Here is a 12,408-nt window from a genome sequence, read left to right on the forward strand (position 1 = left end):
TCAAAGTTATGTGTAATTTTATAATTTTTTTATTAATTTATTGATTCATAAGCTGTATTCCTAATTAAACACCGACTCTAATTCTAAAAAATAATATATTGATTACATTATAGTATTACATTAACTAGTAAATAGTTTTCTACTAAGATAATGATAGTAATTATATTTTAAGAAATAGCACATCAATTATATTTTAATATTATATTAACTAATAAATTAGTTTTATAATTAAATAATAATTCTAATTTTTAAATTATATTTTTAATATTATATTTAATAATGAATTAATTTTTAATTATAAAAACAGTAATATCAATTATATTAATATATTAATTTATATAATATTAAAATTAATTAATAGATAATTTTTATATTATTGCATTTATAAAGTTTTAGAATTTTAAAGAAATTAGAGACATTTATTAGTTTACTATTAGTTTTAAAAAATTGATAAATTAATATTAAATATTAAAAAATTTATTAAATTATATCTATCAATTTAATTTTATAATTAAAATAATAATAACGATAGTACATAACATTTGGTTTGGGCCAAACTCTATAAATGTGCTTACATCAATAGTTTAGTTATATTTTCATAGTTGTTATTGTAATTTCCAATTTTACCGAAGATCAATCTCTTAAACTAACCTTTAAAGCTAAGTGACTTTTGCTCAGGAGTAAATATCACTTTTTCTTCCAAAAATATTAGATTTAAGTGATATTTCTAAGGAAGAAAGAAGGTTATTAAGTCGTTTTTAATGGTTATAAATGTAGTTCAGGATACTAAAGCAAGAGGTGGTCTAGCTGAGATGGTAGAGCGCAGGGCTCTTAACCTAATGTTTCAGTTTCTATATGATAGATAGATACTAAAATATTGTTCCATCTAACCGTTTGTTAAACATCCGAATTGGTAGCTCCAGGTTTAAGTCTGCACTTCTCAGAGCTGATTTATCGCATTCAGCTCTAAGCCTAAGTCTTGGTTTTCTATTCCTTACAAGACTCTCTTGGGTTGGGTTTGCCCACGCAGCCTAGGAGCTTCAGTAATGGGCTATTTCCTAGTCCTTGATTGCTATGGGTCTCTCCTTTGACTCAGCCTCATGAAACCCTAACTCTGTTAAAAGTTTTTAAGGAAAAATAATAAAAATACTCATCTTTTCTATTTTTCATCAAACATACTCTGTAATTTTTCTTTTATTATTTGAAAATATTAAAGATGCGATTTTTTATTTTTTTCAAAATAACGGTTTTGATTTTTTTTAGTTTTTTTTAAAATATTTTTTTAGTAAAACAATTAAAAAACAACTAAAGAAAAATTAAAAAAAATCTTTTACAATTTATATTAAATTACTATCTTATTCTATCTCTTTAATTGATATATTATATTATCTTATTAAATAATGAGTAAAATAGTAAATTTATAAGATAGTGATTTTTTTCATTTCATATTTTGTTTTTTAGAAAAGGAAAATAAAGTCTTTATTTTCTTTTCTCCCTAAGAGATTTCTAAACATAAGGTAAGATGGAGATGCTAAAGCATGTGAAAAGATTTATATAGCTATAACAATAAAAATTAAAATTTTTATAAAAAAAAATAATCTTTACTCATTTGTATGAATTAAAACACACATATTTCTGAATAAGAAAAGACACCCTCACACATTTTCAGAGAAAAAAAAAAAGGATATAAAAGAGACTAATAAATAATAACAATAGATGCATGCAGGCGTACAACTCCTGAACAACTTCTACAAGACTCGAATGTTTCAGTGATTAGTAATATAATGTTATTCTTTTTTAGTGCATAAACTTGAAAGTTTCAGAGTGTTGGCTTGACAATCTTGCTTCCTATTTGCTAAACATCCTTAACATGCAGGTAACCCAAATGTCTGAGAAAATGTCCTGTCCAAAATGGATAAGATCAAAATGCTACTGACCCAAAAAGAAAATTGGATACCAAGATTATTTAATTTTATGGAGCCCACCTTTTTTAATTAAGCATTAAGTACATAGTGGAGGACCAATTATCTATAAACAATCAACATATATTATTGTGTAGCAATGCAATATGTTTTAATTAAATATATTCTGTAAAGAAGTAACAAAATACTGAAGAAAGAAAGACAACTAAACAATAATTTTTGTTTCTCAAATTTACTTTATTTATGTTGGATTTAGGTTAGATTCTCAAGCTAATAAGTTAGAGATATAAAGCCACCTCTAACTAAGACAGAATTCTTTGGTGACCTAAAATTCTTTTATTGCTAATATAGTGCATTTGGATAAGCACAATATCTAAGAGAGTTGTATTTGTTCAAGCTTTAATTATTACAAGTAAACAACTGTACTCTTGAGTGGCCAAAAATAATACACCAACTTTATTGTTATTGCTTTTAGCAAACAACTTATATACATATATTGTGGCATGAATTTGTTGATGATTTATTAGGCAAAAGGAAAGGAAATTCATCCAATTTCACAAAGTTTACATATTATTCTTCAAATGCAGGGGATGAGATTGAGAAAAAAAAATATTTTAGAAAATTTCATTAATGGTGCATTCTTTTCTTGATATGGCAGCATGCATAAAGATATATAATGGTTTCAAAAATTATATATATTTGCAATATGATCTTCTCCTATAGTTGGGGTTCTAATTTTAATTATTAAACCTTGAATTAATAAAATTTAATATACTAGAATTGATTAATTTTTGTTAAAAGTATTGTGTTTCCCACTTGCTAATCAACCATCCTAAGCATAGGCTAAAGTGACATGTTTGGAGCAATATTATCCATTCTAAAAGTCTTAATTATTGTACTTCCTATGTTTTTGGGAATCTTTGTCCAATAATTATAAGCATTATAAGTTGTGGCACATGAAATTATCCACACAGAAAAAGGAGGACAAAGAATTCTAACAAAAACAGAAAAAAAAAAAAAAAAAGAATTGCACTTTCTCATCCAAATGAAAAGAGGGAATTATCCAATTCATAAATATACTTTGTTCACTAACAAATAATTCTTCATGTATTTCTGGAGGAATATGGTCAAGGATATCCCGGATGAGAATGTTTGGTGGTGCTCTCAATTTTAGGATAAAAAAAGTAATAGTTGTTATATATATTTAAAATTCTTTTTTTTTTTTTTTAAATCTCATCCGGTTTAGAATAAAGAAACTAAAGGAGTCAAATCTATTTCATACTTCATTTGTTCATCTCAAGAAGAAATGTATCAAGAAAATGAACTGCTAAATGTCATTCATTTTAGCATTGCAGTCACAATTTTAGCTTGATAATAGAAATAGATAGTGAATACCTAATCAAATTGATCAGGTCATCTAAAAATAAAATTCAAATTTACCAATCTATTAGAATGCTTTAGCTGCATATACCACTGTGCTTCTATTTAATACTTATTATAATGATAAATAGCTCGTTTTATAATAATTTTTTCTTAGATTCTTAATATATATATATATATAAGAAAAATTACAAAATTAGTTATACAAATAATATTATTTTATGGACTAAAATGTTGGTCAGGTTTATCTATAAAACAACGTAGCATAATAAGTCTGAATTATAAAGACAATTTTCTATAAAATAAACTGAAAAATAGACTAATAATTATAACTTTTAAACCAAGTCGATGAAACACAAGTAGATTTTGAGAAAAGAAAATTATAAACCCAAAAATATCTTTCTATGCCCTAGATCAAATTTGCTTAATTGGTCTTATAAGGTTGAGCTAAGATTAATCTAATGAAGAAACAAAAAAGGAAAAAGGAAACAAAAGCAATTATAAATGAGAAGCTGATTTGAGAGAATGGTCAGCTCTGTCCCCAACAAAAGTTCACTCTTAATTAATTAATTAATTAGTTCGATTGTTCGGATGAGCACCGGATTTGAGACTTCCATGTGTTAAAGCTTTTAGCTTTAGACAGGTAATTAAACACCAAAACCCCCCATTACATTTTGGCCTTAAAAGCATCAAACTTTAGTTCCCACTTTAACTTGCAATTTGGTATTAACCAAATAATCAAATCAAACCTTATAAAGTCAATACACCCTTTTCTACTTTCGAATTCTGTTCTCTATTTGCCTTCCAATAATTTGGCAGACACATTCCCTCAGCCAAGTGTCTTCATCGTGAAAAATCAATGAATAGAATTGATTATCTTTATAAATTTTTACAATGGCAATTATAAATGACACTTAGATATATGAATACAATACAGTTATTTTCATATATATATATAAATATATAGTTAGACGATAATTGAATACTAATTTATTTTTGGATTGAAGCTAAATATGTTTCGACAATAAATTAAATGATTTGATTATAATATTGGATGCGGTATCTGATTAGAGAGCTTAGATTATTATTATCTGATAATTCGCTAAAAATATTTTCACTGAAATACTAAACGATATCGTTTTGAAGCTATTAAATACATTTAGGCATTTGATGTCTGTAAATATTTATAAAATCCCTTTTTAACACCTTGATTGATCTTACGTTAGCATAAAAATAAAACACCCAAAATTGACACTGACATAAAGAAAAAAATAAAAAGTAACATCCGAAATTCCACACGTCTCAAATCAAATGGTTGCATGATTCAACAAATAGCTCTAGAATATTTCAAAGGACCCCAAAGGCAAAAGATCACAGAAAGTATATGTGTTCTTGGGCATATTTTAAGAGAGAGAGAGAGAGAGATTATTAGTACAAGCGAAGTATTCAATTATTGAGCATTATTTATGGCAGCCTTTCACCCACTGCTCCCTTGAAATCGTTTTCACAGACTAATTTTTTAATATCCAATCAAATACGTACAACAAAGTTAGATCAGTCTACCAATTACTTAATTGCAAAACAAATGTTGAAACCATATATACTAACATATTTCACTTATGCATGCATTTATAAGAAACTTTAATGTTATTTGACCATAACATATATTAAATATATACTTGTTTATGTTTTATGTCCAATGAACATTTTCTTACAGAAAGATATTATATATAAAACTATTTTTGGAACATATTTAACATCTTATCTTCTATTTTTAATGACATAAAGTTTTTTAAAATAGCTCTATTTAATGTTAATATCCAAATATATATATATATTAGTGCGGCAACACCCAGGCCCGCACTTTTGGTATACATATAATCAATATGGTTTTGTGTGAGTAATATATTATAGTTTGAAGGTGAAAGGGATGCTTTAATAATCTTTTCCTTAATTAAAAGATGTTTAATGGAAGAAATTAAAATGGAGAAAGCTTGGCCTGAAAGAAATTGAACTTTTCTTAAAGCCTACTTTTGCTATGTTTCCCACACGTTTAAAAAGCAAACCAATTCCAAGCGCATGGTTTGGGTGAACAATCTAACAAAGCAAAGCAAAGGAAAAGCCAAAAGCACCTTGTGTTTTCTTTCCCCCGAGTACAAAGGACATTAAATTGGAAATCTCTCTTTTTCTAGTTTAGACACTTGTCCAAAATTTTTAAAAAGATTCAAGACCCAATTTAGCCACACAATTAAACATGTGTGGAAAATGACAATTTTTTTATTTATGAAATTGTACAAGAAATATATTTAATTGAGTTTGCGGGTTATGTGTAATTCACTTATTTGCAGTATATATATATAGTTTCCATCTCAAGAAAATGATTTTCTATGATTTTCACATTTGCACTGCCCGATCAATTCATGTAATTAAAGAGGTAGAATCAAACAGACACGTAAAAGTATATATTTTACTATTGCATCAAAAGTAATAAAAAGGTAATAAACTTTCAATGACTTAATGTTGAGATTTAAATTTAAGACCTTATAATCTTGAAAGAATTATAATATCAATACGAAGTATTTTTTAGTATGTAATTAACTTACTTGAGCGCTATGTGCATAAATTATTATTATTAAATAAATTTAACTATTTTATGTGCAATTTCTTTACTGGATAGTAAAAGCTCATCTATTGTTATATATGTAACAAGTTTAATATGGATAATTTGATATCAAATGCATTTAAGATTTATATCTTATAAAATTATTAAGTATTTAAATTCTTTGCATGGCAACACTAAATTTTATTAATTTTCTTGTATCATTGACTAATTGTTCTATTTTCCCTAGAATAATTTAATTATACTATAAAGGTTTAATGATTATTTAATTAAAAATATTGAAATAAAATTCAAATGCTGATAAATAAGGAAATATTAAAAAAAATCAATGCTCTAGTTTCAAAATAAAATTTAAAATTTATTTGCAACATTTAATACAAACTATTACAATTGATTAAAATAAATCTCATTTTTTAAGAAAGAAAATGCCATAAATAAATAAAAATATGAAAAGAGATGAATCTTAAAATTTATAGTAAAATGAACAAGAAATTTAATATAAATAGTAAATAGTAAATAAATTGAAAAAAAGTAAATGAAATATTCTTCCGTGTCGCTTGATATAGTGCTGCGGATTCACTAAAAACAAAATAAAAGTGAGTTCCTTAAAAATATCTCCGAAATTCTTATCTAAATAAAATAAAAACTAATTTATATTCAAATATAATAATACAAATCAATTATATATATATATATATATATATATATATATATTTATATACTGATGCAATAATAATTTAATATATAAAATAATATTTATCTCTTAAAATAATTTACTTATGATAATCCTAGTAATGAGCCATTATGATGAAAGATTATGAATTAGAAACACATTATTTAATATATTAATAAAATAAAATTAAAAATATTTATTTAACTTTTTATCTTTAACTCTTGCACAAAATTTTGTATTAAGTTATATGGATTTCTTCATAAATAAATAAATATATATATATATATATATATATATATATATATATATATATATATATATGTGTGTGTAATGTCATAATTCATCGAGTACTTATAGAATTAGAAGGGTATTAAATTAAATTAATTATATATTCTAATTATAATAGAACGATATCAGAATTAAATGAAATACTGATTAATTCTAACAACATTTTAATGAGTTGAAAATAGATTGTAAGTTTAGAGGTTTCCTCTACAAATTAGGTCTGACTTTGTTTTCTTTTAGGTTTTTCAAATTAATTGTATAAATAACATGAGCTTGAAATTATAGATGCAAGCTGTCAAATCTCCAATAAACTTGCAATCAATAATTGCATTAGCACATGCCAAGATCTTTAGACTTCAGTTCCTTAATGGGGTTAAATATCTTAAGGCTTTTTTTTTTATTAATAAAGTACAAAAAAGAGTCTAAAACTTAGTTGACATTGTTGAACAGAGAGCACAAAAATGGGACCATGAGGTAGAGCACCACCAAGTTGGTAAAAAACTATCATTTTGGATCTACCACCTCTGGAAAATAATTGGAGAACCAATAATCTTAAATGAAAACATGATTTTATATATATATATTATATGTTAAAACCTTCAAACTTTCAAACTTCAAAAGTAATTCCCATGAGGTATACTAATAACTTTTAGTAGAGCTTTTGCTTCTTTAGACTCATGTGTTAAGGTGCTTTTAACTTGTCAACTACTTCCAAAATAAACGACAAGAATTATCAAACAAAGAAAGACAATTGATTTCGAATTCCATGCTTCACAGTTTTGGCAATTTCAATATTAATTACGTTATACTTAACTTGAAGAAATAAGAATTTAAATTACAAATTTATGAGAAATGAAAGTTCAATAAATATGTTACTATTCTCTACCTAAAGAAGTCGATCTGATTGAGTTGAATCACTTATTCTTTATGTAGACAATAAACAAAGTTAAAGAGAATATCGGATTTCATATTCAATACTCAGTTCAACGATCAAGTTAATTGAAAGTTAAAGAGAAATGAAAGGTTAGTTGTTTACTCGAGTGCGTCTTGAATGACCTACTCACCTCTCTCTCTTTATATAGTGTTAATAAACTTACATCTTGTATTTGATAATAGTTTGAATTGAACCTAATTCTATTGGAAAATAATAAATTGAACCGTATCACATTAGAAGTGAAATTTCATTTAGAGGACCCGAATCCCACTAGAACTCATCCTCAGAGAAGAGCTTAATCATCAATTATTATTATTATAAATGAAATTATTCCTTGACAATAAAGTAATTAATGACTCAGTTGTAGTTTCGAAATAAATAACTAATTTTGTCATCCCGCAAAGACGGAGCTAATAACTTGTGCTAACCTCTTGTTAACAGCCAAAGAAGACGATAATTATGCAATATACAACAGTGTATATATTATATATAAAAGGGTTACTTTCATATAGCAAGGAAAACACCATTAATTATTATCAAACTACGCATAATTGATGAATATTCAGGTGCAAAAGAAAGCAACGGTAAGTTCAAAAGGTGACATCTGTCTCGCATTTTGCCTTAATTTCACACTTTCACCTAACATATTACCTAAACTTTTGGCTTTATGGATCGTTTAAGTGTCCACTCTCCATCCACACACTGCATTTTTTCTTTCTTTAAAAAAAAAAAGGAACCATTTCTATGCATGTTTTTGTTAGATTTTCCCCATCTTTCTTATCAAACTCTAAGATCTTGCCCGCAAGTAATAACCATCCAGCTCATTTTCACTATAATTATTTTATAATTATTCTTCCAATTATTATTACTGTTTGATGGAACTTGTTATTGTCAAAGCCTATTGAAGTCGTTTTTGTGTTTTCAGTTTTTCTTTCCTTTCTGATATTAATAAATTAATCAGCTGCTTTCGCTTTCGACAAGAACCCTTGTTGGATTTTTAATCTTCTCTGCTGAAACAATGGCGGATTCTGCTGATTGAAATCCATGTTCGCTTCCTTGTCCAGTGCTAGAATTATTGTTGCTTTTATATATTTTGCTGTTGCTAGTCAGCCAGATTAATTAATTGAATAGTAATTAATTAAGCAGACAAGACATTCCTTAGGGCAAGCCTTTACATATCTAATCAATCTAGCTAGCTTAATCAAGCTCTACTAATTAATCCATTGCAAACAATTTACTTTGAATAGAAAATACATTAACTAAAGACCACGATGTACTTGGTGTTGCTTTATTTTGTTGCTCGAATATGGTTGGACCATACTAATTCCTAAACATTTTCTTACGTACAAGAAAAACATCTGATAATTCCAGTGCTTTTTCACTATATATGCATATGGAACTAATCAACAGATTACAGTTATATATATATACATCATTGACAATTTTAAGTCGTCTATATTTGAAAAGAAAATATTTCTTCCACTAGTGTGATTATTGAAGAATTTATAGTTAATGATCTTAACAGACACAATCATGCAATAACTTGGTGAAAATGGACTGAGTTGTTTCTATGAGAACTTCAAACATACCTTTTTGCCCGGAAGAATAATTTGTCAAAGACAGATATCGACTAATAATTCAATGCTATACATCCAAAGAAAAATGAAAGGGATAATAAAACAAATGCTCACACAATTTTGAATTGGATTTTGTGTTGCTGATTAAATTTTATTTTAATTTATTTTACTTATCTAATTTTAATTGCATTTAAGTTTAGTGAAAGATTGACATGTGTCAAAAATAATCAATCAGAAAAGAATAATTAAAAGAAAAAAGTGATATGACAAATTTTAATCGACAAAATCACTAAATTTTCATAAGAAATAAAATTAAATAATTAAAATAAATAAATTAAAATTTTGTAATCAAAATAAAATTAAGTAAGTATTTATATTATTATTTTCAAAATGACAGCATAAAAGATTGAGCTCTTTTTCTCGTGTATTATCGAAAAGGACTCAACTAAGCTCTTTATCTCATAAATTATCGAAAATGGCTCAACTGATATACTATTTAAAATGATTATACCCTTTATGACGAAGAGAATGTCTTGGATACTTCCTATATTGATTTCAATTGTTGGATGAGTAATACAGATATCTTAAGTATATTGGTATTTGAAAATTAAGTAAATGTAATTCTAACATTGGTATAATTAATAGTGCTCTGAACTGGAATATGGTTGTTCAACGCAACAGCCAGAGAGTACTACATTAAATATCCAAAGAACCCATTGAAGATGTGACCAAGAAAAAGAAAACAATTGAAGACCTAACACAAAGGGAAGTTTCTTGTAAAATTCAAAGTAGGGAAACCAATGCAAAGAAAAAGAAGGAAAAGATTGAAAAAAGTTGATTGTATTTAGTAGAGGGGCCAGCTAATAGTGTTACTTTTAACTTAGTGGATCGCATGAGGACAAATAAGTGGAGTCGATGGCCCAAAGCAAAGGCTGTAAAAAAAGCTGCTTAATTCCATAAAGAAAATTAATCAATGTAATTTATGCATAGCAATAGCTCTCCTTGCCTTTCTCTGATTTCCATGACACACTCAATGTCTTGCAAAAGAAAGCCTCATTTCTAATCAAATTAGTACTCAAAAACATAAGCTATATAAGCAACAATTTAAAAAAAGAAAGAAAGTAAAGTTAAATATCTTAAAAAGTTGAACTAATCAGTCCATATTTGTTCCAAATGAATATCTTAAGAATCTAATGTTTTTTCTTTGAACCTATAGATTGAAACTAGAATACTAATTAAATAAAATTTAATTAAGATTGAAATCCTTCTTAAAATTGAGAACTCTCAAGTTGAAACCCGATTCATCAAAATCAATTAATTAGAAGAAGATGAAATTAAACCTATATATATTATGCTTGGTTTGGACCTCTTAATTGTAAAATAAAGAGAAAATATATATATATAACAGAAGGCTCAACTTATAATTCTCCGTAATATACACCTCATTTATATATTTTTTTTGGCTTAATTCTATCCTTCTTCTTCAATAAGTAACATAACAAAAACTGAAAATCCTTATATAATGGACTCTTTATGCAAATTGTTTTGTCCACAACAGCGACAAACAACAAACAATTAGTAGTACGTACCCAAACAAACCTTAATTATATATAATGACACTCTAATTTAGCGACGATCATATATCGTTTCCTTTTGCTGCTGCCTTAGTTCCTTATAAAACTTCTCTATAAACTCTTCAGCTTTCTTGTCCACAATTCCATTATCATAGTCGTCATCTCTCAATGGAAACGGCGAGTCTGTTATCCTCAACTGCCTTACCATTGGACTCCGACCGAACCCTGGCAACATAGGGGACGGTGCCTCCACCGCAGTCTCATTGTTGTTATTATTTAACATCTCCAGAGCAAGCTTCACCGCATTCATGGTTGTAACATCATCGTCAAGGGTAGGCGGAGCGTTAAATGCACAAGAAAAGAAGTTGTTATACTGGTGGTGGTTGTTGTGATGGTGTCGGCGCTTGTTGGCATGGAAAGGAAGTGTGTACATCGGGGTGTTACTGCAGCTGAACTCGTACTCATGTGGTGGAGCGGAGAATGAGAGGTCATGGGAGTGGTGGTGGCAGTGGTTGTCGTGGTGGTGGAACATGAGGTTGCCAATAGCTTTAGATGCAATCTTGTTGCCACGTTTAAGCATCATGTTAAGATCAACAAGAAGTTTTCTCTTTGTGGATATGCCTTTCCTTAGCATGAAGAAAATAACACGTACAGTTTCCCATAATCTTTTTGCCATGACTGGTAGATTACTTTGCTCCATTTTCTGTGATTTCATATACACGAAGAGAGATAATATTTCTTTGTGATGTTTTTGCATTTCTATTGAGAGCGAAAGAGAGAAGAGGAGACTTGTTTGGGGATGAGAAGAAGAGAAGAGAGGTGGGAGGGTTTATAAAGGGGAGTGTGTGGAGGTGGAAACATTAAAATAAAATAAAATAAAAAAGAGGAGAGCACAAAGTGTGTGTACTATAGCAACCCATGGGCTCATGGATAGTTAGGGTTGTTTAAATATTTATTTATTTATTTATTAAATAAATAATTGGCGCAATCATTATAAGTGGGTATGATCTAGTGTATTTAGATATTGTAAGCTTGAGAGAGGTGAGGGTGAACAATTGCTTGAATCAATACAATCGACTCACCTCAATTAAATCTTGACAGCCATTCGTGGAAAATTCTTACCCACACAGACACTATGCTGGACGCTTTTTTTTTCTTAAAAGAAAGGAAATAATATGATATTTTTATTAATCATTTTAGTTTTTAATAGAAAACATTATATAAAAAAGTTACAAATTAATTACCAAAGTCAATCAACTTAAATAATTACACCTAAGTATTATACTTGGTAACTTGTAAAGCACTAAATAACAATCCAAAATATATTATATATTAGAACGCTGAAGTAAAAGCAATGCTTTAATTAAAATTACCATGTCGAATTACTAAATATTAATATTTATTAAATTTATTTTAAAAGTATTAAATTATAAAATAAATATT

At 27.3% G+C, this 12,408-nt stretch overlaps 1 protein-coding gene across 1 annotated transcript; it reads right to left on the minus strand.

The window, feature by feature from the left end:
• Positions 1 to 10,764: 10,764 nt before the first annotated feature.
• On the minus strand, positions 10,765 to 11,782 carry LOC8273791. The gene has a single exon (XM_002515930.4). The coding sequence runs from the start codon at positions 11,720 to 11,722 to the stop codon at positions 11,018 to 11,020; it is 705 nt and encodes a 234-aa protein (XP_002515976.1). The 5' UTR covers positions 11,723 to 11,782; the 3' UTR covers positions 10,765 to 11,017.
• Between the last annotated feature and the right edge of the window lie 626 nt (positions 11,783 to 12,408).

The sequence above is a fragment of the Ricinus communis genome, chromosome 8, assembly GCF_019578655.1.
Source record: "Ricinus communis isolate WT05 ecotype wild-type chromosome 8, ASM1957865v1, whole genome shotgun sequence".
Lineage (NCBI taxonomy): Eukaryota > Viridiplantae > Streptophyta > Magnoliopsida > Malpighiales > Euphorbiaceae > Ricinus > Ricinus communis.